Consider the following 23,474-nt stretch of genomic DNA (forward strand, 5'->3'; position numbering starts at 1 on the left):
TTGTATTAATGAGATAAGACGGGAAAACCACTTCACAGACTAACTACGGCCCATCGAAACACCCAGAAAGGCGTGGACCTCCGATTTTCGTGATAAGGGAAGATGTCTCATTCAGTACAAATTCTAGTTACCGAACCATCTAGCGATTTCAAGCTTAAACTGTATGTATCGACATCCGGAAGCCCCGTATTCTGCTTGCAATGGAGTTGAAAGGAAACATGAAAACCTCTGTCTTCTTGGTTTTTTCATCAATACTAGTACAAGGTAACTTAATCATATTATGAAAATATTATTTATTCTCCGATCATTTAATATGATTTTAAGATTTTCAAACATGAAAAGACATAAAGGTAATAGATCGATATTATATAAATAGTGCCTGTTTGGGAGGGTAACAGTTGAAATTGACACCCCAAGAACACAATTGTCAACCGACGCGAAGCGGAGGTTGACAATGGTTTTCGAGGGGTTTCAACTTCAACTGTTATCCTCCCAAACAGGTACTATTTATTTTATTATACTGAATGTCTTAATTTTATTGATGTTTTTACTGCTTTTAAATAGAAATGACGTTAATTCTACGGCGAACCATACGCGCATAATTTACGCGCATGTAACAATTCGTTGTGTTACCCATTACTAAGTGTGTTGCTAACGCTGAGGGTAATAGAACGGATTATCAACTGTGTCTAAACCAATCAGATTTCAGTATTTAACATGAAAGTATAATAAAGTAAAATGTTGATTACATGTACATTTCATATACCGGGTATATTGCTTTGATATCATATCGGGCTCAAAGTTTGGAGTGTATGGTAAACGATTAAACAATCATTATTTTACTCTCTCTCTCTCTCTCTCTCTCTCTCTCTCTCTCTCTCTCTCTCTCTCTCTCCACGTGGACATTTTTATTTCAGTTGTTTGGTCCAATGATGTACAGTACTTCACCTGCCTGTCATGTTCCGGAATTGATTTCAAACAGGAAAAGGACCTCCAATGTTTGAATGACACAGCGTCCATTAAGACTTTCATTCACTGCAATAGTACCTGGCCTTGTTCGCACCGCAAACAAATCAATCTGAGTATGTATTCCGTGTTTAAATAAATACTCAGTATACCGTCCGTCACAAACATTAAAGAGACAGTACAGCTGAAAACACATGTGTGAATAACTTCAGATTTACCTATTGTATAGTTAGAAAATAAGAAATAACGTTTATTGTAATAGTTGAAATACATGAAAATCCCTTTTACATACTTAATTAACGTAATTATGAGCTTCCGGAAATTCAAGGGTCGTACAAACCGGAATAATCTTATATCGTTTATTTGTACCACGTGGACTTTGATTGACAGTAATTGACACGTGCTGAAAACTATAAGATCTTCGTTCCACTACAGTCATCATGGAAAACGAGGTTAAAGCGATTCTCTAAATGAAACACACCCTTACTTACTCGATAATTTATAAATGGTTTACCAATTTAGGTTCATTTAAAAATGAAAATAAAAATAACATAAATATGTCAAATAACCCCTCAAGGGGCCTCATTTATAAAAATAAATTTAGGTTGTAGCAACTCCAATGATAAACACGAAAAATACATGCTTACAAAATAATAACTGTGGCTATTTTAAAAACTTTGAACAGTTATTACCTATGAGAAGTAGAAAAGACATATTTTATCAACAAACCTGTCCAGGAGATTTTTCGCAAGCCCTGCATGTGTTTTTTTTACAGTAAATACGCATGCGTAATAGTATAGAAGGCTGAACCCCGAACACGTTGCGATTTATTTATGTGATAGGTTATACGTAATTATTAATTTTAATGAAATAAATAGATTTATTGCATGGAGAGCTTTGTAATTTTCTAAAAGTTTATACATTCATGAGCAGTACAAAAATACCGAACCCGATCGGAAAATTTTTTCAAGTCGGTTTTTCGATAAGATGCGCCGTACTGTCTCTTTAAGATTTATGGCACAAAAATTTGGATTGCAAATACAATGTATTTAACATTTGTTTTTTTTGTTTTTTGTTTTTTCACAGAAACTGGAAAGATCAACTCTGTCTTGCGCGGTTGTGAACCTCCCTTAATTACGGGCGAATGCATATACTCCAATCCAAACAACGACTGTTTCAAGTTTTGCTACTCGGAAAATTGCAATAACGAGACAAACCCTTGGCTTCACGATAACCCTAATGGCTGTTCCTACAATGTCGCCTCCGGGTTTTTGGCGGTGGCTGTTCCATTAATTATCTTCTTTACTCCATAACATAAATGGATATTAAGCTGCAGATTATTTGTTCTAATTGTGTCATGAAATGTGTTTTGCTGTATTTCATTGCTTAAAGCATACAGTTACTTTATAAAGTAAACTTTTACTTTATTGAAAGGAGTCAATTCACATGCGTCCGCTGCAATCATACAAAGACACTCAAGTTCATTTATTACGCCACTTTTGCCAACCCTGTGGCTTCTTCTATTTTGTTGCTGATGACTTGAAGCTTGATAATGTATTTTTCTAGCCTTTTATACTGTTCTTCGCTCAGAATGTTCTTAACTGCCATCTGTAACGAAAATATGTTGTTTTACAGTATAGAGAGTGTTTTATTTTTTATCATTTTAACATGTCTCAAACTTTTAAGGTCAGTGATTTAATTGATTTTCGAACTATCGTAATTTCGATTCCTGAATCTCTGTCATACATGTCTTTGATATTTTCCTCCCGATTATTTTATTTCAATCGACAATTAAAAAAATTGATATTCATTACAATAACAACCAATAAGATCGTTTTGAGTAAAGTAAACACTTTCCAGATAATCTTCATACATTGTAATGTTTGATGCATGTGTCGTTTATGATAAAGTTCAGTGTTAATGTAAATTTTTAACATACATTCAACGTTCACAAATGCTTTATAGATACCAATTGCATCTCTTCTTCCGATATGACTCTGAAAATATTCATCACATTTTGCACAGTCTCAAGCTCATGCAACTTTCGCACTAAGATGCTGAAATGTAAAAAAAAAAATCATAATAAAACATATTTTAAAACTGATCTTCTATCAATTTGCACTCGAGTTTTTAATTAAGCTTGTATCACCTCTGGTATTTGGAAGATTTTCGACTGAGAACATTTAGATCCTCCGGTACATCCTCATCGCTGTCCATGGTACTGTCTAGACAGTCATACAGATTGCAATATGAGTTAAAACGAATTAATAGATTTACAGTGGGTTTTTTTTTTTACAAAGCCCTCTTATTTAAGTCCTACAGTGTATATTTAAATGTTAATAATTCTATTGATATTATTGTATGCAAGAAAATTTTCGCCCCTGTTTTATTTTTACCCCTTTTGCCCTCGTTGTCAGCGGGCGAATTTAAAACTGGGCGGATTCCTATGTCTCAATCTGTCTTAACACAACTTTGTCTGGGCGAATTCTAAACGGGGCGAAACCGTTTGTCAGCTAAAAGGGCGAAAATAACACGGGCTAAAATAACCTTGTATACAGTACATGAATATCTACAGATCTATGTACATGTATCTTATTTTATGTCTATAATCATATAATGAAAGTTTAAGATGTTTTGTCATACATGTTCGGTATGTAGAATTGCGTACCCTCGTCTGTCGATTTAACCACCAAAGCTGACAGTTGTCTCTGAAAACGAAGAGTTGTTTCCGGTGAAGATAGATTCTTAAAGAAAAAGCGCATAAATCAGAACTAAAATGTGCTCTCTAATCACCTTAAACTCCACTACTTTCTCTTAAAAATCTATAAACTAAAATCAAACCTCGGACCAATCCTCTATAAGAAGCGACTCATTATCATCATCGCCATCATCATCACCACCACCATCATCATGATCATCATCCTTATCATCATCATTCCAATTGGTGAGAAACTCAACCTTATCCTTGAAGATGCAACCTGCTTTTAAGGTTGATTGCAGAGATTATCAAGTGAAATTGATAAGAACGAAGTTTTATTCACCTTCATGATAACTTACTCAGAATTTAAAGTTTTGTGAATTACGTACCCTCATCCGTCGATTTAACCACCAAAGCTGACATTTGACTTTCAAAACGAGTTGTTTCGGACAAAGATAAAGTTTTAAAGAAAAACCGTATAAATCAGAATTAAAATGTCCTCTCTAAATGGCTCACACTCAATTACTTTCTCTTTAAAAAAAAATCCATAAACTAAAATCAAACCTCTGACAAATCTTCTATAAGTTGCTGCTCGATATCATCATCATCGCCTTCACCATCATCATTTCCATCATTATCCATATCATCATCATCATTCCAATTGGTAAGAAACCCAACCTTACCATTGAAGATGCGACCTGCTTTTATGGATGATTGCAGGCATTATGAAGAATTTGATACGAACGAAGTTATTTATCTTCATTATGGTACATGTATATGATAACTTACCCAGACTTTGCAGTTTGGTTAAAACAGTGTTTAGTTTTAAACCCTCGTCTTTAATTGTGTCGAACTTTTTAGGATATTTCGTCTTTACTCTCTCCTATATAAGTTAGTTTAGAATTAGAATAATTATTGCAGGGATCATCAAGAAAAACCATGGTTCTCATAAAATTGAAGGCCTTAACTCCGTAACTCCTTAATAAGATTTATCAGGTTATTTCAATGAGGAAAACATGAACTGTTTTCAATTCAAATTTAAACACATTCTAGTGTGCCACGAGATTGTTCTTCTTGTTCTTCGTGTCAGGAATATACAATGTATTTGGACTCACCATTCGTGTACTTTTGCTAACATCTCGCGTTGGTAATATGCATCGTATATCAACGACGTATTCTACTTTTCCTAGTTTTCTCGTCAGTTTTCTGATAAAAAAGAAGTTGAATAATTAAAGTTTTATTCTAGCTATCATTTATTCTTCTAGATTACTGGTTACATGAACGCTAAACGCTAACAATATCACCAATTTAAATTGAAATGATCGTTCACTTACGAGATTATACTTGATGTGTCAGATTCCAATTCTCTAATCCGTGACTCCTTGCTCGATACATCTCTCTGTATGTTGCCACTAGAATCCTACAGTGTCGGTCAATGGATTTATTCAAAGGGGCATGGTCACGATTTTGGTCTATTTTTTTTCTCTCGATTTTAATGTTTACAATGCTTCAGTTAGGCATTTGTAATAGGCAACCAAAATTTGAGTGTCATTTGTTGAGTCATTAGCGAGTTACAGAGCTTACAATTCTTCGCTATGTAAACAAAGCGTTTCTTTACATTTTGAATGTTGAAGTGTAAATTCCAGTTTTAGACCTTAAATAAATGGAACTGTTTATTTATGCTTTAAATGAATAAGAAGATAGACAAATCAGCTTGAAAAAAACTTTTTACTGGTTTATTGAACCTATGTAAATAAAAACAGGGCACGAGCCTTGTTTACATGACGAAGAATTGTGAGCCCTGTATCTTGCTTAAAACTCATCGACTGGCACCCAAATTTCATTTGATCATTAGAAATGCATTCCTAAAGCATTGTAAATAATAAAAGCAGAAAAATAAAAGAGAGAGAGAGAGAGAGAATATAAATACTACACTATTCACATACTTACACTGTCTGAGGAGGTGGATACCTCGGACTGATTGCCCGGCTGTTCAGGACCCGGATGTTCCATGTGTTGCTGCGGTTCTTCCTCTCTGACATACAGACACTCTGTTTTCATATTTTCGCTTTTGCCTTGGATAAAGAACATTTCTAATTTTAACACAAGCTCGTCACTTTCATTGCTCTACGGATTATTTAGGTAATTACAGACATTACCTTCTGACATTAGCTCCAGTAAAAAGTTTCCTTGGAACAATAATCCATTTTCCTCATTAAAAGCTTCATATTCAATTTTCGCGTTCATTCTTTCATCTTTAAAATAGAACATAAATTATCAATACAACTTGTCCTTCAATAAAAGTCATTATAATTAGGGATTTAAAAATCTTGCATCGCTCAATTATTTTTGTTACTGCTTTACCTTTGCCAACTTGGAGAGTTTCTATTGTATTTAAAAGTCTTTTGTTGTCCATTCCAATTGAGTTTTCAAGGGCGACAAGAAAAATCCTGACGGCTTCATCTCCTCTATGTAAAACCATCCGAACAAAATGTTAGTTTTCTGTTCGAACACTCTCGCTGTTCATGTGTAGCGAGTCGAGCTCCTCGTAAGACATGATCCCAGCACTCACGAAAGGGGTCTGAAGGGCTGCGACACTCATCACATCTAATATCTCCGGTAAATTGTCAAGAATATTACTCTTGATTTGTTCGATGTCTAAAAACATTACTTCAAAGTATGTTACAACGAAAATTGTTTCATATACATGTAATTTAAAGGCTTGCATTGGCACCATTGACGACGATTAGGGGTAAGTATAAGTGAAAGATTGCACTTTCCATGGACAAATAATACATATAGTGACGATAAATAGTTAACATTGTATGTATGCAAAAAATTCATCCTCTTTTATGTTGTCAGATTTTTCAGTATGTAATTGATTACTACTTTTACATTAATTAAATACTCTAAATCTTGGAATTTTTCCACGTTTGGAAACAGTGTATTATAGATATATCTGTTTTTCTCTTTCAGTCTGTCTAACACAAGTTTAATCGTGTCCTCGGACTCCTGTTTGTTCCAACAACAACTTGACTCTGTCCGTCCTGGTTTTCCTGTTTTCTATATCCGCCTTTACAGGACTGATGATATGTTGTAAAACTAACTTCTGTCATAACAAATGTAGAGCGCATTGTTACCTCGAGAAGATTTCTATTAATATGAGCATGGTTGTCGCATGGATACTTTTATTTTACATCATTGTTTATTATTTCAAAACATATGTACTAGTAGTTTTATTTAAAACATATTCGAACGATGTTCTTGAAACTATAATACCTCTTATTCATTATAATCAATATATCCTTATTATAAAATGAATTCAGAAATTCTAAAGTTAATTTTGTTTAACTAAAAAATAACTTAAGCCAAATTGAAAAAAAAAATTAAGTAAACTAATTCTAAATTTGTCTTTTCACTTCTTAATTTTAACAAGCTCCCCGATGTGTTTGTTTAACTTAAAAATAACATGAAACACATTGGAAAAAAAATAAGTAAACTAATTTTAAATTTGTCTGTTCACTTCTTAAGTTTAACAAGCCCTCTAATGTGTTTTTAAATAATCGCACGAATGTATTAATGATGATCTAAGTGAACAGGATGTTCTATTTCTTTAAGAAGATTGTTAATCATTTGCTATCATTTATAATTAATTTAATCTGACTTTTTTTTTTATAAAGATACAGTTTACGAATTGCTTTTTTATTTAAGAATGTGTACAGAGTTCTTATTAATATTCTTAAATTCAATATCAAACATTCAAGAGACAGTGCATTGATAACAAGCGAAAGACTTTTAAAAACATTAAATTGTCTTAGATTCCTTTTTAGAACAGGTAAATACAACCGCTAATAATCTGCGAACATATGTCATATAACTTGAGTTTTCTCTCCTAGCACGTGCTTTACTTATACATGTATCATTAATTTGTGTTTTGTTGTGTATATGTGTGTGGGTGTCGATTGATCTTATCTTTTCAATTTATTTTTATATCGTTTGAATTTAGTTCGCATTTAGTTTAAGTCTCCAATAATTATCATCAAGTTCGTCTGTCTGTTCATCAACCATCACTTCGGAGCACCTTGTCTCTTTTATACATATGTACGTGTAGCTTGGCCCATTTTGGCTTAAGCCTCTCTTTATAAATTTTCATAAGTAAAAGATGTGCAGTGATCTTGAATCACTTGTCATGGTCAAAGTTCAAGGTCTAATAACATCTTTATATGAAATCCTTCTAAAATGCAAATATTTTCTGCTCTTTGGTCAACTTTTACCAAAAGAGAGCTTACGTGAAAGGATTGTGCAATGATTATGAACAAAGTTCATTTTTTTTTCACATTCATCCTATCTAGCTCAATAACTACCAAAAGAGTGTTCCTGGGTAAAGGAGTGTCTAGTGGCCTGGAACCGGCTTTCTGGGTCAGACGTCAAGGGCATATGGACCTCTGTGTAAAATCCCAGCATATTGCCCAATCCTTGCATGACACAGTCAGAATCACATTTTACCCAGGGAGTGTTCGAGTGAATATATTGTGTAGTAACCTTGAACCAACTTTTCATGGTCAGGGGTTAAGGACGTATCAGGTCATCTTTGTGTAAAATCATATGCCATAAAATTCCCTTTGTCATGTGGCTAAAAGCGTCTTTGTTTAAAGCCCACGTGTATTTTCTTTCTTTTTAAATTATGGTTCAGATTTCTACCAACATGTGCCTGTGAATGAGATAGGGCCGGTGCAGTGACCTTCAACTACTTGTATGTTGTTTAGGTCGATCTCAGCCACTCTACAATTCTCATTCGTCTAAATGTTTTTTATAAAACATGGTCTTTTGAGATGTCTATCTTCTCATTGTTAATGATATTTAAATCTTCACTTTATATAGAAGGAGAGATTAGTGTATATGTATCTAGTATAATTTCGTTATCTTGGAGGGTTAAGTAGTCCTGCGCCTAGAGTAGCTTCAAAAGAGGGTTTTTTTTAGTGAGGCGTGTTCGTCGTGTGTTTATTTTATAAAGCAAAGATGTATTCTGAAATGTAAAAAAGTCATCTATAATGTTTCAGGATCGGTTGCAATGGTAACCACTCCGAACGGAAACCAATGTTTTACTTGTTCATTCACCGTGAACAAGCCATGGATGAAGACGGAATGTGTGAACAATACGGAACAAATATCTATCCACGACGACTCCCGACCCTGCAAAAACTACTGCTACACAGAGGATCGCTTCAATATACGTAAGACGACATACTTTATTTTTCTTTGATATATATATAGTTGGTATTTACGCATTTCAATTTTATGGGGAATCAGGTTTTGTTGGGGGGGGGGGGTATCTAAATCATAGAATATTCGAAGACATTTGAAAATTTTCTGGGGTCATTTTTTACGAATTTTGTAAAAAAAAAAATTAAAAAAAATACCGGTATTTCAGAAGTATGTAAAAAGGTTTTTGGCCTTTAATATTAATAAACAATCATATCAAAAATTAAATAATTTATCTTACAATTTGTAGTGGGTTTTTTTATTAATCACCTTTCACACTGTACTCTACACTCGGTCGCACTTAATGAACTAAATCGTATTTTAGAACAAATGAACTTGTTAAAAGGTATTTTAAAAAAAGCTGAATGCTTTTCTTGCCGTTTTCGTTTTATTTGTTAGCTCCATTTATTTTATTTTGTTTTATTCTTTTTAAAATATCCAAATATAAATATGAAGTATATTTACTTCAATTCATAACAACTCAAGAAGTATAGTTTTCTCCGTATTACCCATGTAGAATTTATTAAAGATCTGTTTCGTCATGAGCCACTATCCATGTCACTTCAGGCACAAAACAAGTAGATTCAGTATTTCGGTCCTGCATGCCGAGACTATCCCAAAAATGGATGTTCCGAAAATTACGGGTTTGTCACGTGCACGTATTCCTGCATGGGCAGCTTATGTAACAACATCTCTGTGTAATGTTTAATTTGTATTAATGAGATAAGACGGGAAAACCACTTCACAGACTAACTACGGTCCGTCGAAACACCCAAAAAGGCGTGGGCCTCCGATTTTCGTGATAAGGGAAGATGTCTCATTCAGTACAAATTCTAGTTACCGAACCATCTAGCGATTTCAAGCTTAAACTGCATTTATCGACATCCGGAAGCCCCGTATTCTGCTTGCAATGGAGTCGAAAAGAAACATGAAAACCTCTGTCTTTTTGGTTTTTTCATCATTACTAGTACAAGGTAACTTAATCATATTATCAAAATATTATTTATTGATATTTTCCAAATTTTAAATATGATTTTAAGATTTTCAAACATGAAGACATAAAGTTAATAGATATTCTAAAATGTTGATTACATGTACATTTCATATACCGGGTATATTGCTTTTTAAATATCATAAGTATCGTGCTCAAAGTTTGGAGTGTATGGTAAGCGATTAAACAAACATTATTTTACTCTCTCTCTCTCTCTCTCTCTCTCTCTCTCTCTCTCTCTCTCTCTCCACGAGGACATTTTTATTTCAGTTGCTTGGTCCAATCATGTCCGATACTTTACCTGCCTGTCATGTGCCGGAATTGATTTCACACAGGAAAAGGACTTCCAATGTTTGAATGACCCGGCATCCATTACGACTTTCATTCATTGCAATAGTACCTGGTCTTGTTCGCACCGCAAACAAATCAATGAGAGTATGTATTCCATGTTTAAATAAATACTCAGTATACCGTCCGTCAAAAATATTAAGATTCAAGGCACAAAAATTTCAATTCCAAATATTTAGGATTTGGTTTTTTAGGGGATTTTTTGGATTTTTTTTTTTTTTTTACAGAAACTGGAAAGATCAACTCTGTCTTGCGCGGTTGTGAACCTCAACTAGTTACGGGCGACTGCATATACTCCAATCCAAACAACGACTGTTTCAAGTTTTGCTACTCGGAAAATTGCAATAACGAGATAAACCCTTGGCTTCACGATAACCCTTGGCTTCACGATAACCATAATGGCTGTTCCTACAATGTCGCCTCCGGGTTTTTGGCGGTGGCTGTTCCATTAATTATCTTCTTTACTCCATAACATAAATGGATATTAAGCTGCAGATTCTTTGTTCTAATTGTGTCATGAAATGTGTTTTGCTGTATTTCATTGCTTAAAGCATACAGTTACTTTATAATAAAAGTAAACCTATACTTTATTGAAAGGAGTCACATTCACATGCGTCCGCTGCATTCATACAAAGACACTCATGTTCATTTATTACGCCACTTTTGCCAACCATGTCGCTTCCTCTATTTTGTTACTGATGACTTGAAGCTTGATAATGTATTTTTCTAGCCTTTTATACTGTTCTTCGTTCAGAATGTTCTTAACTGCCATCTGTGAAGAAAATATGTTGTTTTAGAGTATAGAGAGTGTTTTTTTTCTTTTCATTTTAACATGTCTCAAACTTTTTGGTCAGTGGTTTAATCGATTATCGAACTATCGTAATTTCGATTCCTGTATCTCTGTCATACATGATATTTTCCCCCCGAAAACGAGTTATTTTATTTCAATCGACAATGAAAATTGATATTCATTACAATAACAACCAATAAGATCGTTTTGAGTAAATTAAACACTTTCCAGATAATCTTCATACATTGTAATGTTTGATGCATGTGTTGTTTATAATCTAGTTCAGTGTTAATGTAAATTTTCAACATACATTCAACGTTCACAAATGCTTTATAGTTACCAATTGCATTTCTTCTTCCGATATGACTCTGAAAATATATATCACATTTTGCACAGTCTCAAGCTCATGCAACTTTCCCACTAAGATGCTGAAATGTAAAAATAAAATTAATCATAGTAAAACACATTTTAAAACTAATCTTCCTTCAATTTGCACTCGAGTTTTTAATTAAGCTTGTATCACCTCTGGTATTTGGAAGATTTTCGACTGAGAACATTTAGATCCTCCGGTACATCCTCATCGCTGTCCATGGCACTGTCTAGACAGTCATACAGATTGCAATACGAGTTAAAACGAATTAATAGATTTGGGTTTTTTAACAATGCCCTCTTGCTTAAATCCTACACTGTATATTTTAATGTTAATAATTCTATTGATATTACTGTATTCAAGGAAATATTTGCTCCCGTTTTATTTTCATCTCTTTTGCCCTCGTTGTCAGCGGGCGAATTTAAAACTGGACGAAATCCAATGTCTCAAACAATCTGTCTTAACACAACTTTGTCTGGACGAATTCTAAACGGGGCGAAACCGCTTGTCAGTTAAAAGGACGAAAATAACACGGGCGGAAATAACCCTGTATACAGTATATTGAATATCTACAGATCTATGTATCTTATTTTATATCTATAATCATATAATGAAAGTTTAAGATGTTTTTTGTCATATGTAGAATTGCGTACCCTCGTCTGTCGATTTAACCAAGGCTGACAGTTGTCTCTGAAAACGAAGAGTTGTTTCCGGCGAAGATAGAGTCTTAAAGAAGAAGCGCATAAATCAGAAGTAAAATGTGCTCTCTAATCACCTTAAACTCCAATACTTTCTCTTAAAAATCTATAAACTAAAATCAAACCTCGGACCAATCCTCTATAAGTAGCGGCTCATTATCATCATCGCCATCATCACCACCACCATCATCATCATCATCCTTATCATCACCATTCCAATTGGTAAGAAACCCAACCTTATCCTTGAAGATGTGACCTGCTTTTATGGATGATTGCAGAGATTATAAAGTGAATTTGATAAGAACAACGTTTTATTCACATTCATGATAACTTACTCAGACTTTACAGTTTCGTGTATTACGTACCCTCATCCGTCGATTTAACCACCAAAGCTGACATTTGACTTTCATTACGAGTTGTTTCCGTCAAAGATAGAGTCTTAAAGAAAAACCGTATAAATCAGAATTAAAATGTGCTCTCTATATGGGTTACACTCTATTACTTTCTCTTAAAAAATCTATCAACTAAAATCAAACCTCTGACAAATCTTCTACAAGTTGCTGCTCGATATCATCATCATCGCCATCGCCATCATCATCATCACCACCACCATCCTTGAAGATGCGACCTGCTTTTATGAATGATAGCAGTCATTATAAAGTGAATTTGATACGGACGAAGTTTTATACAGTATCATCTGGTATATGATAACTTACTCAGACTTTGCAGTTTGTTTAAAACAGTGTTTAGTTTTAAAACCTCGTCTTTGATTGCGCCGTACTTTTTAGGATATTTCGTCTTTACTCTCTCCTATATAAGTTAGTTAGAATTAGAATAATTATTTCAGGGATCATCAAGAAAAATCATGGTTCTCATAAAATTGAATTCTTTTACTCCGTAACTCCTTAATAAGTTTTATCATTTTATTGTAATGAGGAAAACATGCAATGTTTTCAATTCAAATTTTAAACAAATACTATTTAGCCACAAGATTGGTCTACGTGTCAGGAATATATTCGGACTCACCATTCGTGCCCTTTTGCTAACATCTCGCGTTGATAATATGCATCGTATATCAACGACGTATTCTACTTTTCCTAGTTTTCTCGTCAGTTTCCTGATGAAAAGAAGTTGAATAATTAAAGTTTTATTATAGCTATCATTTATTCTTCGAGATTACTGGTTACATGAACGTTAAACGCTAACAATATTACCAATTTAAATTGAAATGATAGTAAACTTACGAAAGTATACTTGATGTGTCGGATTCCAATTCTCTAATCAGTGACTCCTTGCTCGATACATCTCTCTGCATATTGCCATTTGAATCCTACAGTGTCGGTTATATGGGTTTATTCAATATCTAAGGCGCATATGATACTAAGGAAATGTACACATTAAATAGCAGAAAAAAGGAATGACAAAAAAGGAAAGTCGTAAATAGCGCGGGCAAAATATTAATGAAATATCTTAAATGTATACAGTATGTGCTCATCCTCTAACTTTACTACACGTACAGAGAGAGAGAGAGAGAGAGAGAGAGAGAGAGAGAGAGAGAGAGAGAGAGAGAGAGAGAGAGATATAAATACGTATACAACACTATTCACATATTTACACTGTCTGAGGAGGTGGATTCCTCGGACTGACTGCCCGGCTGTTCAAGACCCGGATGTTCGAAGTGTTGCTGCGGTTCTTCCTCTCTGACATACAGACACTCTGAATTCATATTTTCGCTTTTGCCTTGGATAAAGAACATTTCTAATCTTAACACAAGCTCGTCATTTTCATTGCTCTACGGATCATTTAGGTAATTACAGACATTACCTTCTGACATAAGCTCCAGCAAAAAGTTTCCTTGGAACAATAATCCATTTTCCTCATTAAAAGCTTCATATTCAATTTTTGCGTTCCTTCTTTCATCTATAAAATAGAACACAAATTATCAATACAACTTGTCCTTCAATAAAAGTCATAAAAATTAGGGATTTAAAAATCTTGCATTGCTCAATAATTTGTGTTACTGCTATACCTTTGCTAACTTGGAGTGTGTCCATTTTATTTAAAAGTCTTTTAATGTCCATTCCAATTGAGTTTTCAAGGGCGACAAGAAAAATCCTGACGGCTTCATCTCCTCTATGTAAAACCATCCGAACAAAATGTAAGTTTTCTGTTCGAACACTCTCGCTGCTCATGTGTAGCGAGTCGAGCTCCTCGTAAGACATGATCCCAGCACTCACGAAAGGGGTCTGAAGGGCTGCGACACTCATCACATCTAATATCTCCGGCAAATTGTCCAGGATATTGCTCTTGATGTGTTCGATGTCTGAAAATATTGCTTCAAATTACGTTACAACGAAAATTGTTCCATATACATGTAATTAAAAGGCCTGCATGCATTGACACCATTGACGACGATTAGGGGTAAGTATAAGTGAAACATAGCATTTTCCATGGATAAATAATACATATAGAGACGATATAGAGTTTACATTGTATGTATGCAGAAAATTCATTGTCTTTTATGTTGTCAGATTTCTCAGTTGGTACTTCTTTACTACTTTTACTTTAATTAATACTCACCTAAATCTTGGAATTTTTCCACGTTTGGAAACAGTTTATCATAAACATATCTGTTTTTCTCTTTCAGTCTGTCTAGTACAAGTTCAATCGTTTCTTCGGACTCCTTTTTTAGATGTTCCAACAACAACTTTACTTTGTCCGTCCTGGTTTTCCTGTTTTCTATGTCCGCCTTTACAGAACTAAAGATATGTCCCATCTCTGTGTCCCGTACCAAACATCCTGGTTCTAGCTCTTCCAATAAAAAGCTTTCACATCGGTCCAAACGGGCTTTGTGCCTCGTGTCAGACTCTTTCTTTGGTTGAAATGCAGTTGGCTTGGAACCTCAAAATGAAGATTAAGTTACATGATAAATAATGAAGATGTCATTCTTACAGAAAATTATCCACCGTTTCATGAATGGGTATCAATGATTCTATACAGTTAGAAATTATTATGCAATGTATTGTATATTTTAAAATTTTATTAAATTGACATGTACATGTTTGCATTATATGTGTACCTTCAGTAGCATTCTTAACTTTGATTTCAATTTGTATTTTGTATTTATCCTTTGTCAAAAGTTTCCGAACGCCCTTCGTCTTGAACAAACTTTCTAAGAATGTGGAAATGTCTCCACTTTCTATGAAATGTCTCAATTTTTCCTTTGCGTCGCTGGATTCTGTGCGTAGCCAGATTGTAATGGACCCCTCCGACAAACGATCAATGGTTGAGTGTATTCCTTGCATAATCTTGTCTTCTGATTCTGGAATTTCTTGTTTCAGAGCTCTGTATACTCTTAAGCTTTCACTGCCGTCAACATGTGTGATTCTCAATTCCACTGATTTAACAGTAGAGCTGGAGGCTGACATATTAAATATAACTTGTGGTGCAACAAATTTTCTGGTAAATGATATTCTTTTTTCGCTAGAAATATTTCTTATACTAGCCCTTAGGTAAGGGTACTAAAATATTGATTAACTTTAATTTGGCAACACAATTATACATATGTACATACCAAGGCCAAAAAAATGATTCCAAAATGAATAAAACATATTTTTGAAATGATATTTTAATCAGTATTTAACTGTATGGAAAATAAGGTTGCAACTACCTTCGGTAGGGAGGAACATCCATCCGTTCACCATTTCAACTGTTAGTGGTCTTTCATTGTCTGGAGATGAGAAACACAGGTTAATGGTTTAGTTCCAAAACGGAGATAAAATATCAAAACAGAATTTCAAAGTTTTTGAAAGTCGGGCTACATTATCTTAGTATGAATTAATCATGTATACAACCTGCAGTATCGCCCTCCGCCGGTACATCTTGCTGAAGGCTCTCAGCAAGATCATCTAATTCATGGAATTTCAAAATGGAGAGCAGTTTTCTTGAAAAGGACCCGGGTCTGTTTTTCTCACTATATTTCAGAATCTTTTTCGCCGCTTCATCTTTGTTTGTAATGCGTGATATTTCCTCATGCTCGTCTACAGAAATAAGATCCTCTTGGAGGAAATCGTCCAAAATGCTGTTGGAACTCAAAACATTAATGCGTTTTCTAATTTCTGTCAATAACTTTTCTCGATGTTTCCCGTGTTGCTTCAGATTGTAATGTAGACGTGTGTTTGAGGAATCTAAGCCTAAAAAATGAAATAAAGGCTTTAAAGGGATTAAATTAAAAGGCTTTTTCAAGACAGTCTAAGAGTCGTAAAATACTAGTAATTTGTGATGATAGTGCATTTTGATTTACCATCATTTGAACTTTCCATTGCATATGCAGCGGAACATAACAGGTGCCCAAAACTGCAGCATTCATCAGCTATTATATTTTTCATCATTTTGATAAATTTCTCTGGATCTGGATTCTTTATCAATTTACGTAAAATGATATCACACTTCCTTGCTCGGCATTCTTTCAGAAGGTGGGTGTTTTCATCAGTGTCAAGAATTTCATACTGAACAAGATAATCAAGGATCTCGTTTGGTTCCATTTCCTCTTTAAGTTTTTTATAGTTTTTTCTAATACATGTATGATGTGTTTCCAAGGCAACCAAGCTGTCTGGATAGCCACTGTCTTGTCTGTCGTAAGGGGGTTCGGTCATAACAGAAGCCGTGTCAGTTGTCTGTAAGGAATGATTCTAAATTTTATTAAAGGAGCATGGTCACGATTTTGGTCATTTTTTTTTTTTTTTTATTATTTACAATGCTTTAAAAATGCATTTATAATGATCAAATTAAATTTAAGAGTCTTTCGTAGAGTTATAAGCAATATACAGGGCTCACAATTCTCTAACATGTAAACAAGGCTCGTACCTTGTTTTTGTTTACATAAGTTCAATATACCAGTGAAAAAAAAATTCCAGCTTATTTGTCAATCTTTTTATTTATTTTAAGCATAGATAAACAGTTGCTAACGTTTAACACATTCGTTTTAGGTTTAAAACTGAAACCTTTACTTCAACGTTCAAAATGTAAACAAACGCTTTGTTAACATAGCGAAGAATTTCAAGCTCTATAACTTGCTTATAACTCAACAAATGACACTCAAAATTCGGTTCCCTATTAAAAATGCCTTTCTGAAGCATTGTAAATATTTAAAAAATCGGAAAAATAATTTTTGACCAAAATCGTGACCATGCCCTTTAAACGGGAAGACATTATTAACACATGTATTAATAAATCTATTCAATGAACTAGTATATTCTTGTTTGAGTTTGTAGAACTTTTTAATCGAATTTACAGGATTTTAACAAAAATGTGTAACTGGGGCGATTCTTGAGTAGGTTGGCCAATCGTTAACTTACGATTTTGTGCTGTTTTTAAAATAGCTAGTAGCATAAGGATCTAATATTATTCTGTATTCTGTAAAGCAATTGTGGCCAGCTTGAATCATTTCGCACTAGTAACAGCTAAGCAATGTTGAATTCTGTCGTAATATGGTATGTACATGAGAATTTTGTCAGTCTACATGACGCGTCATACCCGATGAATCTACACGGTAAGATTTAAAAAAAAAATTTAAGACTACAGAATAAATTCAAAGGAGATTTAAAATCATATACATTTGTAGTTCGGCATTCTCTGCTTGGTCCGTATATTTGACTTTAATTGTATTATGTATTGAGAAACTGTTACTCTACAAGAAAAGCATTGATCAGAATTGTTTTGGATTCAGCAACAGTTCACAATATGCACATGCAGATATTAACCTTATTTTGACTATTTATGGAAATAAGAGAATATCTTACCTCTATACATAACATTTTGTCAACTTTCTGTTCACCGATGTCAAATGTTCCTCCAGAAATCTGTTTGTCCTCATTTTCTTACCTTCCTGGTGAATCTAATTCAGTGACAAGACATTTAATGGACCAGTCAATCATGTTATAGACATGGAATATATCAAGAGCTAACTTTGAATCCGTGCCAAACTTTATTGATTTTAACGAAATAGTTCCGTTCTGATTGATTTGCAGGTGTTTGGTGTAAACAAATGCATGTTAAATGTCTTCATCATTCTGTTGTTTCAGGAAGGGACGTCACATGCAGTGGCGTCGGAAGCAAATTGAAAGTGTGTGTGTGGGGGGGGGGGGGGCTGACTAATCCTCAGAGATCTTTATCAATAAAAAAAAATCCCAAAATCATGACAATCCTAATCCGTGGTGGTGGTGGTGGGGGGGGGGGGGGTTACCTATGGTTCCAAAGAAATTTTTCTTACCGATCAAAATTCCCCCCCCCCCCCCCCCAAATCATGATATACCTAATCCGGATTTACAGTCAAGTCGTACACAGACCAACTCGTATACAGGTCAACTCGTATACAAAAATTTCCGCATAAAAAAAATAAAAGTAAACTAGTATACAAAAAATTCCGCATATAAAATAGGTATGCTAAACCGAAAGTCAACTCGTATACAAAAAATTCCCGTATACTTTCTATGATAAGATTTTCATCAATTTTAGTAAATAACCCCATACCTACAATAGAGTAGGACTTGTGTTACTATAGAGTCAACAAAATAATGAGGAGTATCTTAATTTGCCTTTAAGAAGTCATCCGTTTGGAGAAGCAAGAAACATCGCGCTTGTTGTTTTAACAATTATTGTTTTTATGCGGAAATTTTGTATACGAGTTGACCTGTATACGAGTTGGTCTGTGTACGACTTGACCGGACACCCTAATGAGTGCTATTTCGTGGGGGGAGGGGGGCGGGGGGGGGGCAGTTTACCCATGACTCCAACTTCTCATTATTTCCATCTTTTCTACGTAAATTTAGGAACAATTATCTTTGCTCCAAGAAAAAGTGGGGGGGGGGGGGGGGGGGGGCTGAACCCTCTCTGATGCTATGTGCCTAATGGTTAGGTCTAACTTTGCAAAAAAAAGTAGAAGGGGGGGGGCTAAGTCCCCCTAGCACCCTCACCCCCTGTTCCGACGCCTATGACATGACAAATCCTGGAGGGGGCAATGGCTGTTTGCATAATCATGGTTACATTTCGTCCCTATAAAATGCTTTGTTTTACGTTTTTACAAAATTTCTTATTAAAAACAAATATGTGATCGGCACGTTGTTTTACAGCAGATAATCTAACTCAAACTCCGTATGCTTAAAATATAAAAAAAGGAATTATGTAATTACATGTATGTAGGGAAAGGGTGCTTGTTGTTTTAAAATTGAAACACTTTTTCTGCAAGTTAAAGTTATTGTTATGTTTCAATTACTCTGCAGTCATCCTGTACAGTAATTACAAATAGTTTTCCTTTCAGGCTGATAAAATTCAAAGCTTTAAGTCTTGTTTATCGTAAGATTTAGTGACGTGCAAAATTAGTAAACAAGTTGTATGTGCAGCGATTCCTCTAGATTACAAATCAAATGATCCCCCTAGGTGTCCACTATGTCACAAACACGGCGTCCATCGATTCCTTTATGTTTAATACATAGTGGGTGTTCTATGACTCCGCTATGTTTCCGGTAAACTAGGGTACATACACTTTTCCAAAGATTTAACAAGGTTACAGACCCTGTATTAATACATGTTATTCCGCCAGGTTACAGATTCAACGGCGAACGGATTCCACTATAGCTTAATTCTCGGTGTGCACTTATTTCGATCGGTTACAAACTCTGGGTCTTATGATTCTGCTAGGTTACAAACTTTGTGTCTAATGATACTTTTATGTTACAGACTAGTCGGTGCCTAATGTTTATGCTAGGTTACATCAGAGACATAAATAACATGTTATTTATGTCTCTGGTTACATAGTTGATGTACAATGATTTTACTTTGGTACAGACTGTCCTGTGATTCCGCTAGGTTACATACATGTACATCAATAAAATGATTTTATTAGCTTCCGGATTGGTGTACAATTATTCAGGTAGGTTACATTACCCCCTTGTTACATTTACGGTGTGCAATGATTTATAATAGACTGATAGACTCTGTGTCTAATGATTCTGCTTAGTTACAGACTCAATATCCAATGATTCAGCTAGGTTACGATCTTAATTAATGTCAAATGATCCCACAAAGTTACATACATTTGTCCAATGATTTAACTAGGTTACAGATTTGGTATCGAATACTTCCGCTAGCCTACAGACTCAGTTTCCAATGATTGCACTAGGCTACAGACGCAAAAGGTGTTGTTATGTTAATACTCTGTTTCCAATGATTCAACTAGGTTACAGACTTGATGTCCAATAATGCAGGTTACAAACTCAATGCATGAGTATTTCACCTCTCATTAGCTACGATTTTGCAATGTTATTGTGTCCAACGACTGCACTAGCTTACAGAATTGACGTCCAAAGATTTTGCAAATTCAGCAGTGCATACATTTGTCCAATGACTCTACTAAGGTACAGAATTGCTGTACAATTATTCAGAAACGTAACAAACTCTGTGTCCAATGATACTCTCTTAGTTACAGGCTCAGTATCTTATGATTCCACTAGGTTACAGACACAATGTCTAATGATACCCCTAGGTTACAGACACAATGTCTAATGATTCCACTAGGTTACAGACACAATGTCTAATGATTCCACTAGGTTACAGACACAATGTCTAATGAATCCACTAGGTTACAGACACAATGTCTAATGATTCCACTAGGTTACAGACACAATGTCTAATGATTCCACTAGGTTTCAGACACAATGTCTAATGATTCCACTAGGTTACAGACACAATGTCTAATGATACCCCTAGGTTACAGACACAATGTCTAATGATACCCCTAGGTTACAGACACAATGTCTAATGATACCCCTAGGTTACAGACACAATGTCTAATGATTCCACTAGGTTTCAGACACAATGTCTAATGATTCCACTAGGTTACAGACACAATGTCTAATGATTCCACTAGGTTACAGACAATGTCTAATTATTCTGCTTAGCTACATATTTGGTGTTCAATGCTTTTGCAAGGTTTTGGAAACTGAGAAATCATGATAAACAACAAACGACATGGTCTTTATATTTTTTCTTTTAATAAATATAGCATCTAATGACTAGATATTACCAAGAATTTTTACTCTCTAAGTTGTCAAAGATACAATCATTTTCCAGGTTTCATTGACTGCACATCTGAACTTATCATAATTTCAATGGAATGTTTATAATTCATCACAAACAGACTTGAATGATTTGCTGATATTGCCATTCACTAGTAATGGTGCATCCGGACTCCGAGTAAATACACTACACATATATACATATATTAACCACAGTTACTCTACAGCTCTCAATCCTCATCTCATGTCCTCAGCAGAAAACATGCCCTACAAAGAAACCACCAGAAATTGATTTATACATGTAATGTTCTTGCATTATGATCTTATTATTAACTTGACTGCTCAAGTCACTGTCACATTTAAGGCAAATTGATAAATATTAAATAAATATGGAATCGATGTACTATATTGCCCCAGTAAACTGTATGGTACATAATCGAGTATACTAAGTCTATTTTATATACATGTATATTAAAATTGTCATACTGTATATAATTCACTTTTGACATATCTATAGCAACTCTTAACTACTTGGAATTATAATCACATATTCTTACATACAAAGAACTACATATTTTGATAAGCACAAATAAAGGTGGGAGTACACATTTGACCGAGAGTTTTACCTTGGCACGTCGTAGAATGGAATCTTTACTAGAATCGTATGGTGAATCTTTGCTGGGGATTTCTAGTACAGCTGGGATTGGCTGATCATGGGAATCAATAACATACCTGATTTCTTCTGCAATCTAAAGAGACGATAACTCATGACATTGCTAAGCATGCTACTGGTGTTACATATTATATAGATTTTGAATAAATCATTCTAATCCTGTAAAACTGCAACTGATGAATACACATCAATCTCCTATGGAAGTGAAATTTTGCATGGCGGAAATCATATATAGCAAAGATCATTAATAATATTCAGTTTATTGACATCTACAAGCAAACTATACAACAGTACATACTGTCTGATTAATCAGAATAATGGCAATGTCGTCTCTCTTCAGAAATCCTCGGAAAGCTTCCTCAATGTCATGTCTGCTGGTATCTAAAGAACAAAATCAACGGCTTTTAGACTGATATCTGTTATATTTGACTGATTATAAATTATGAAAGAGCATAAAATAAATACATGAAGGAATAGAAACCAATTAATATTAAACACTCCTTTAGTAGTAAATGGAATAAGTATTTTAAATTTATAACATTTATTTCAATTTCAGATCAGTATCTCATTATAAAAGTCACATCCGAATGTGAACTTTTATAACTATACATGTATAATGGATTTCTACTACATGTACTATCTGCTAACAATTTTTAACTTTTACAATTTTTAAATATTAAATATTTTTAAGGATATCTAATATGCAGGTTTATTTATCTGAATGGTAAATAGAGACTTCGTGAATTTGAATGGTTAACTTCACTGTTCTTACTTTTGTCGACAACAAGGAAATTTGGTTCTCTCTTTTTGTTCAATTCACCTATACCTCCTAATAAGAAACCTGTACAAGTGTCCTGAAAAAAAAATCACAGACCTGTACAATATTTGACTTAATAAATCAACATTTTAATTATCATTAATATGACTTTTTTATGATAACACTGCATAGTTCTGCCACAACTTATATCAAGATTATATATTGACCAATTTACAGGTACATGTAGAAGTCGACTTGTCTAATATCTATATCAACTTTTCCGATTATGGCTCAGTTGGCAGAACATCTCACTAGAGATTCAGGGGGCCAGGTTTCAATCCTGGTCTGGTCCTTCATTATTTCTCCTGCCCCGCTATATATGATTATGAATGAGTTGACTTATCAACTAAAAATGTGAATTTGGTAAATCTGTATATGGTCCTTTTCATATAGAACCATTTTAACAAGAGCTTGGCCTTTGGTAGTTGTGTCAAACAGCAATGTGATGTAGGCCTGTCTATTTCATTGCTAGCCACTCAGCCATGGCTCTTTCAAATCAACAAGATTTGTCTGGCTTTCGAGCTAAGACTATGCAATCAGTGCATATTTCATTTGAAACAGCATCATTTTTAACTTGTTTTGACGCAAGGAATAGATAGCTACGCCCCACTGGAAGTCCAAGGTCTTGTTAAAATGGTTCTAATTATAACACCTTACAATAAAACTAGACTTTGACCCGTGCGTGCACGGGTTGACATTGCATAACGAACATTTAGAAATAGGTACATCGATACACCTTATTATTGACATTTACATAACAAAGCTATAAGCCTACAATAATGCTATT

The 23,474-nt window shown here is 34.4% G+C and overlaps 3 protein-coding genes and 2 long non-coding RNA genes across 9 annotated transcripts; 2 read left to right on the plus strand and 3 right to left on the minus strand.

Annotated features, from left to right (window-relative positions):
• Nucleotides 1-105: 105 nt before the first annotated feature.
• LOC136275728 (uncharacterized) lies at nt 106-3,070 on the plus strand. Its single transcript, XR_010714231.1, has 3 exons — nt 106-264; nt 918-1,082; nt 2,053-3,070. It is a non-coding gene; the product is annotated as an uncharacterized lncRNA (long non-coding RNA).
• LOC105327740 (uncharacterized) lies at nt 2,438-5,920 on the minus strand. 2 transcript variants are annotated; one of them, XR_010714230.1, is made up of 8 exons: nt 5,824-5,920; nt 5,615-5,739; nt 4,999-5,084; nt 4,780-4,870; nt 3,635-4,547; nt 3,116-3,191; nt 2,936-3,023; nt 2,525-2,574 (listed from the first exon to the last, which is right to left on the minus strand). XR_010714230.1 is itself a non-coding variant. In XM_066085594.1 (4 exons), exons 1-4 carry the CDS (start codon nt 3,726-3,728, stop codon nt 2,455-2,457), a joined length of 378 nt encoding a protein of 125 aa, XP_065941666.1. In that variant the 5' UTR covers nt 3,729-3,882; the 3' UTR covers nt 2,438-2,454. The 2 variants fall into 2 exon arrangements, 1 of the variants encoding a protein (XP_065941666.1); XM_066085594.1 differs by lacking the exons at nt 4,780-4,870; nt 4,999-5,084; nt 5,615-5,739; nt 5,824-5,920 and having other exon boundaries at nt 2,438-2,574; nt 3,635-3,882.
• A 3,820-nt stretch (nt 5,921-9,740) lies between these two features.
• LOC105327732 (uncharacterized) lies at nt 9,741-10,850 on the plus strand. The gene is made up of 3 exons (XR_002199027.3): nt 9,741-9,900; nt 10,188-10,352; nt 10,493-10,850. It is a non-coding gene; the product is annotated as an uncharacterized lncRNA (long non-coding RNA).
• Nucleotides 10,851-10,869: 19 nt separating this feature from the next.
• LOC105323171 (uncharacterized) lies at nt 10,870-18,221 on the minus strand. Of its 4 annotated transcripts, none has more exons than XM_034448342.2 (19): nt 17,925-18,221; nt 16,427-16,814; nt 15,978-16,316; nt 15,794-15,853; nt 15,203-15,544; nt 14,704-15,024; nt 14,153-14,446; nt 13,948-14,043; nt 13,739-13,863; nt 13,368-13,453; nt 13,150-13,240; nt 12,840-12,933; nt 12,660-12,751; nt 12,489-12,561; nt 12,249-12,382; nt 12,079-12,151; nt 11,579-11,654; nt 11,396-11,483; nt 10,870-11,037 (listed from the first exon to the last, which is right to left on the minus strand). In XM_034448342.2, exons 1-19 carry the CDS (start codon nt 17,937-17,939, stop codon nt 10,918-10,920), a joined length of 2,907 nt encoding a protein of 968 aa, XP_034304233.2. In that variant the 5' UTR covers nt 17,940-18,221; the 3' UTR covers nt 10,870-10,917. The 4 variants fall into 4 exon arrangements, with proteins under 4 accessions (XP_034304233.2, XP_034304224.2, XP_034304228.2 ...); XM_034448333.2 differs by having other exon boundaries at nt 12,660-12,754; XM_034448337.2 differs by having other exon boundaries at nt 12,249-12,379; nt 12,660-12,754; nt 17,925-18,219.
• A 2,933-nt stretch (nt 18,222-21,154) lies between these two features.
• LOC136275629 (V-type proton ATPase subunit F-like) lies at nt 21,155-22,984 on the minus strand. Its single transcript, XM_066085244.1, has 5 exons — nt 22,940-22,984; nt 22,643-22,730; nt 22,169-22,251; nt 21,824-21,946; nt 21,155-21,464 (listed from the first exon to the last, which is right to left on the minus strand). The coding sequence occupies exons 1-5, from the start codon at nt 22,982-22,984 to the stop codon at nt 21,435-21,437; spliced, it is 369 nt and encodes a 122-aa protein (XP_065941316.1). The 3' UTR covers nt 21,155-21,434.
• Between the last annotated feature and the right edge of the window lie 490 nt (nt 22,985-23,474).

This window comes from Magallana gigas, chromosome 5, assembly GCF_963853765.1.
Source record: "Magallana gigas chromosome 5, xbMagGiga1.1, whole genome shotgun sequence".
Lineage (NCBI taxonomy): Eukaryota > Metazoa > Mollusca > Bivalvia > Ostreida > Ostreidae > Magallana > Magallana gigas.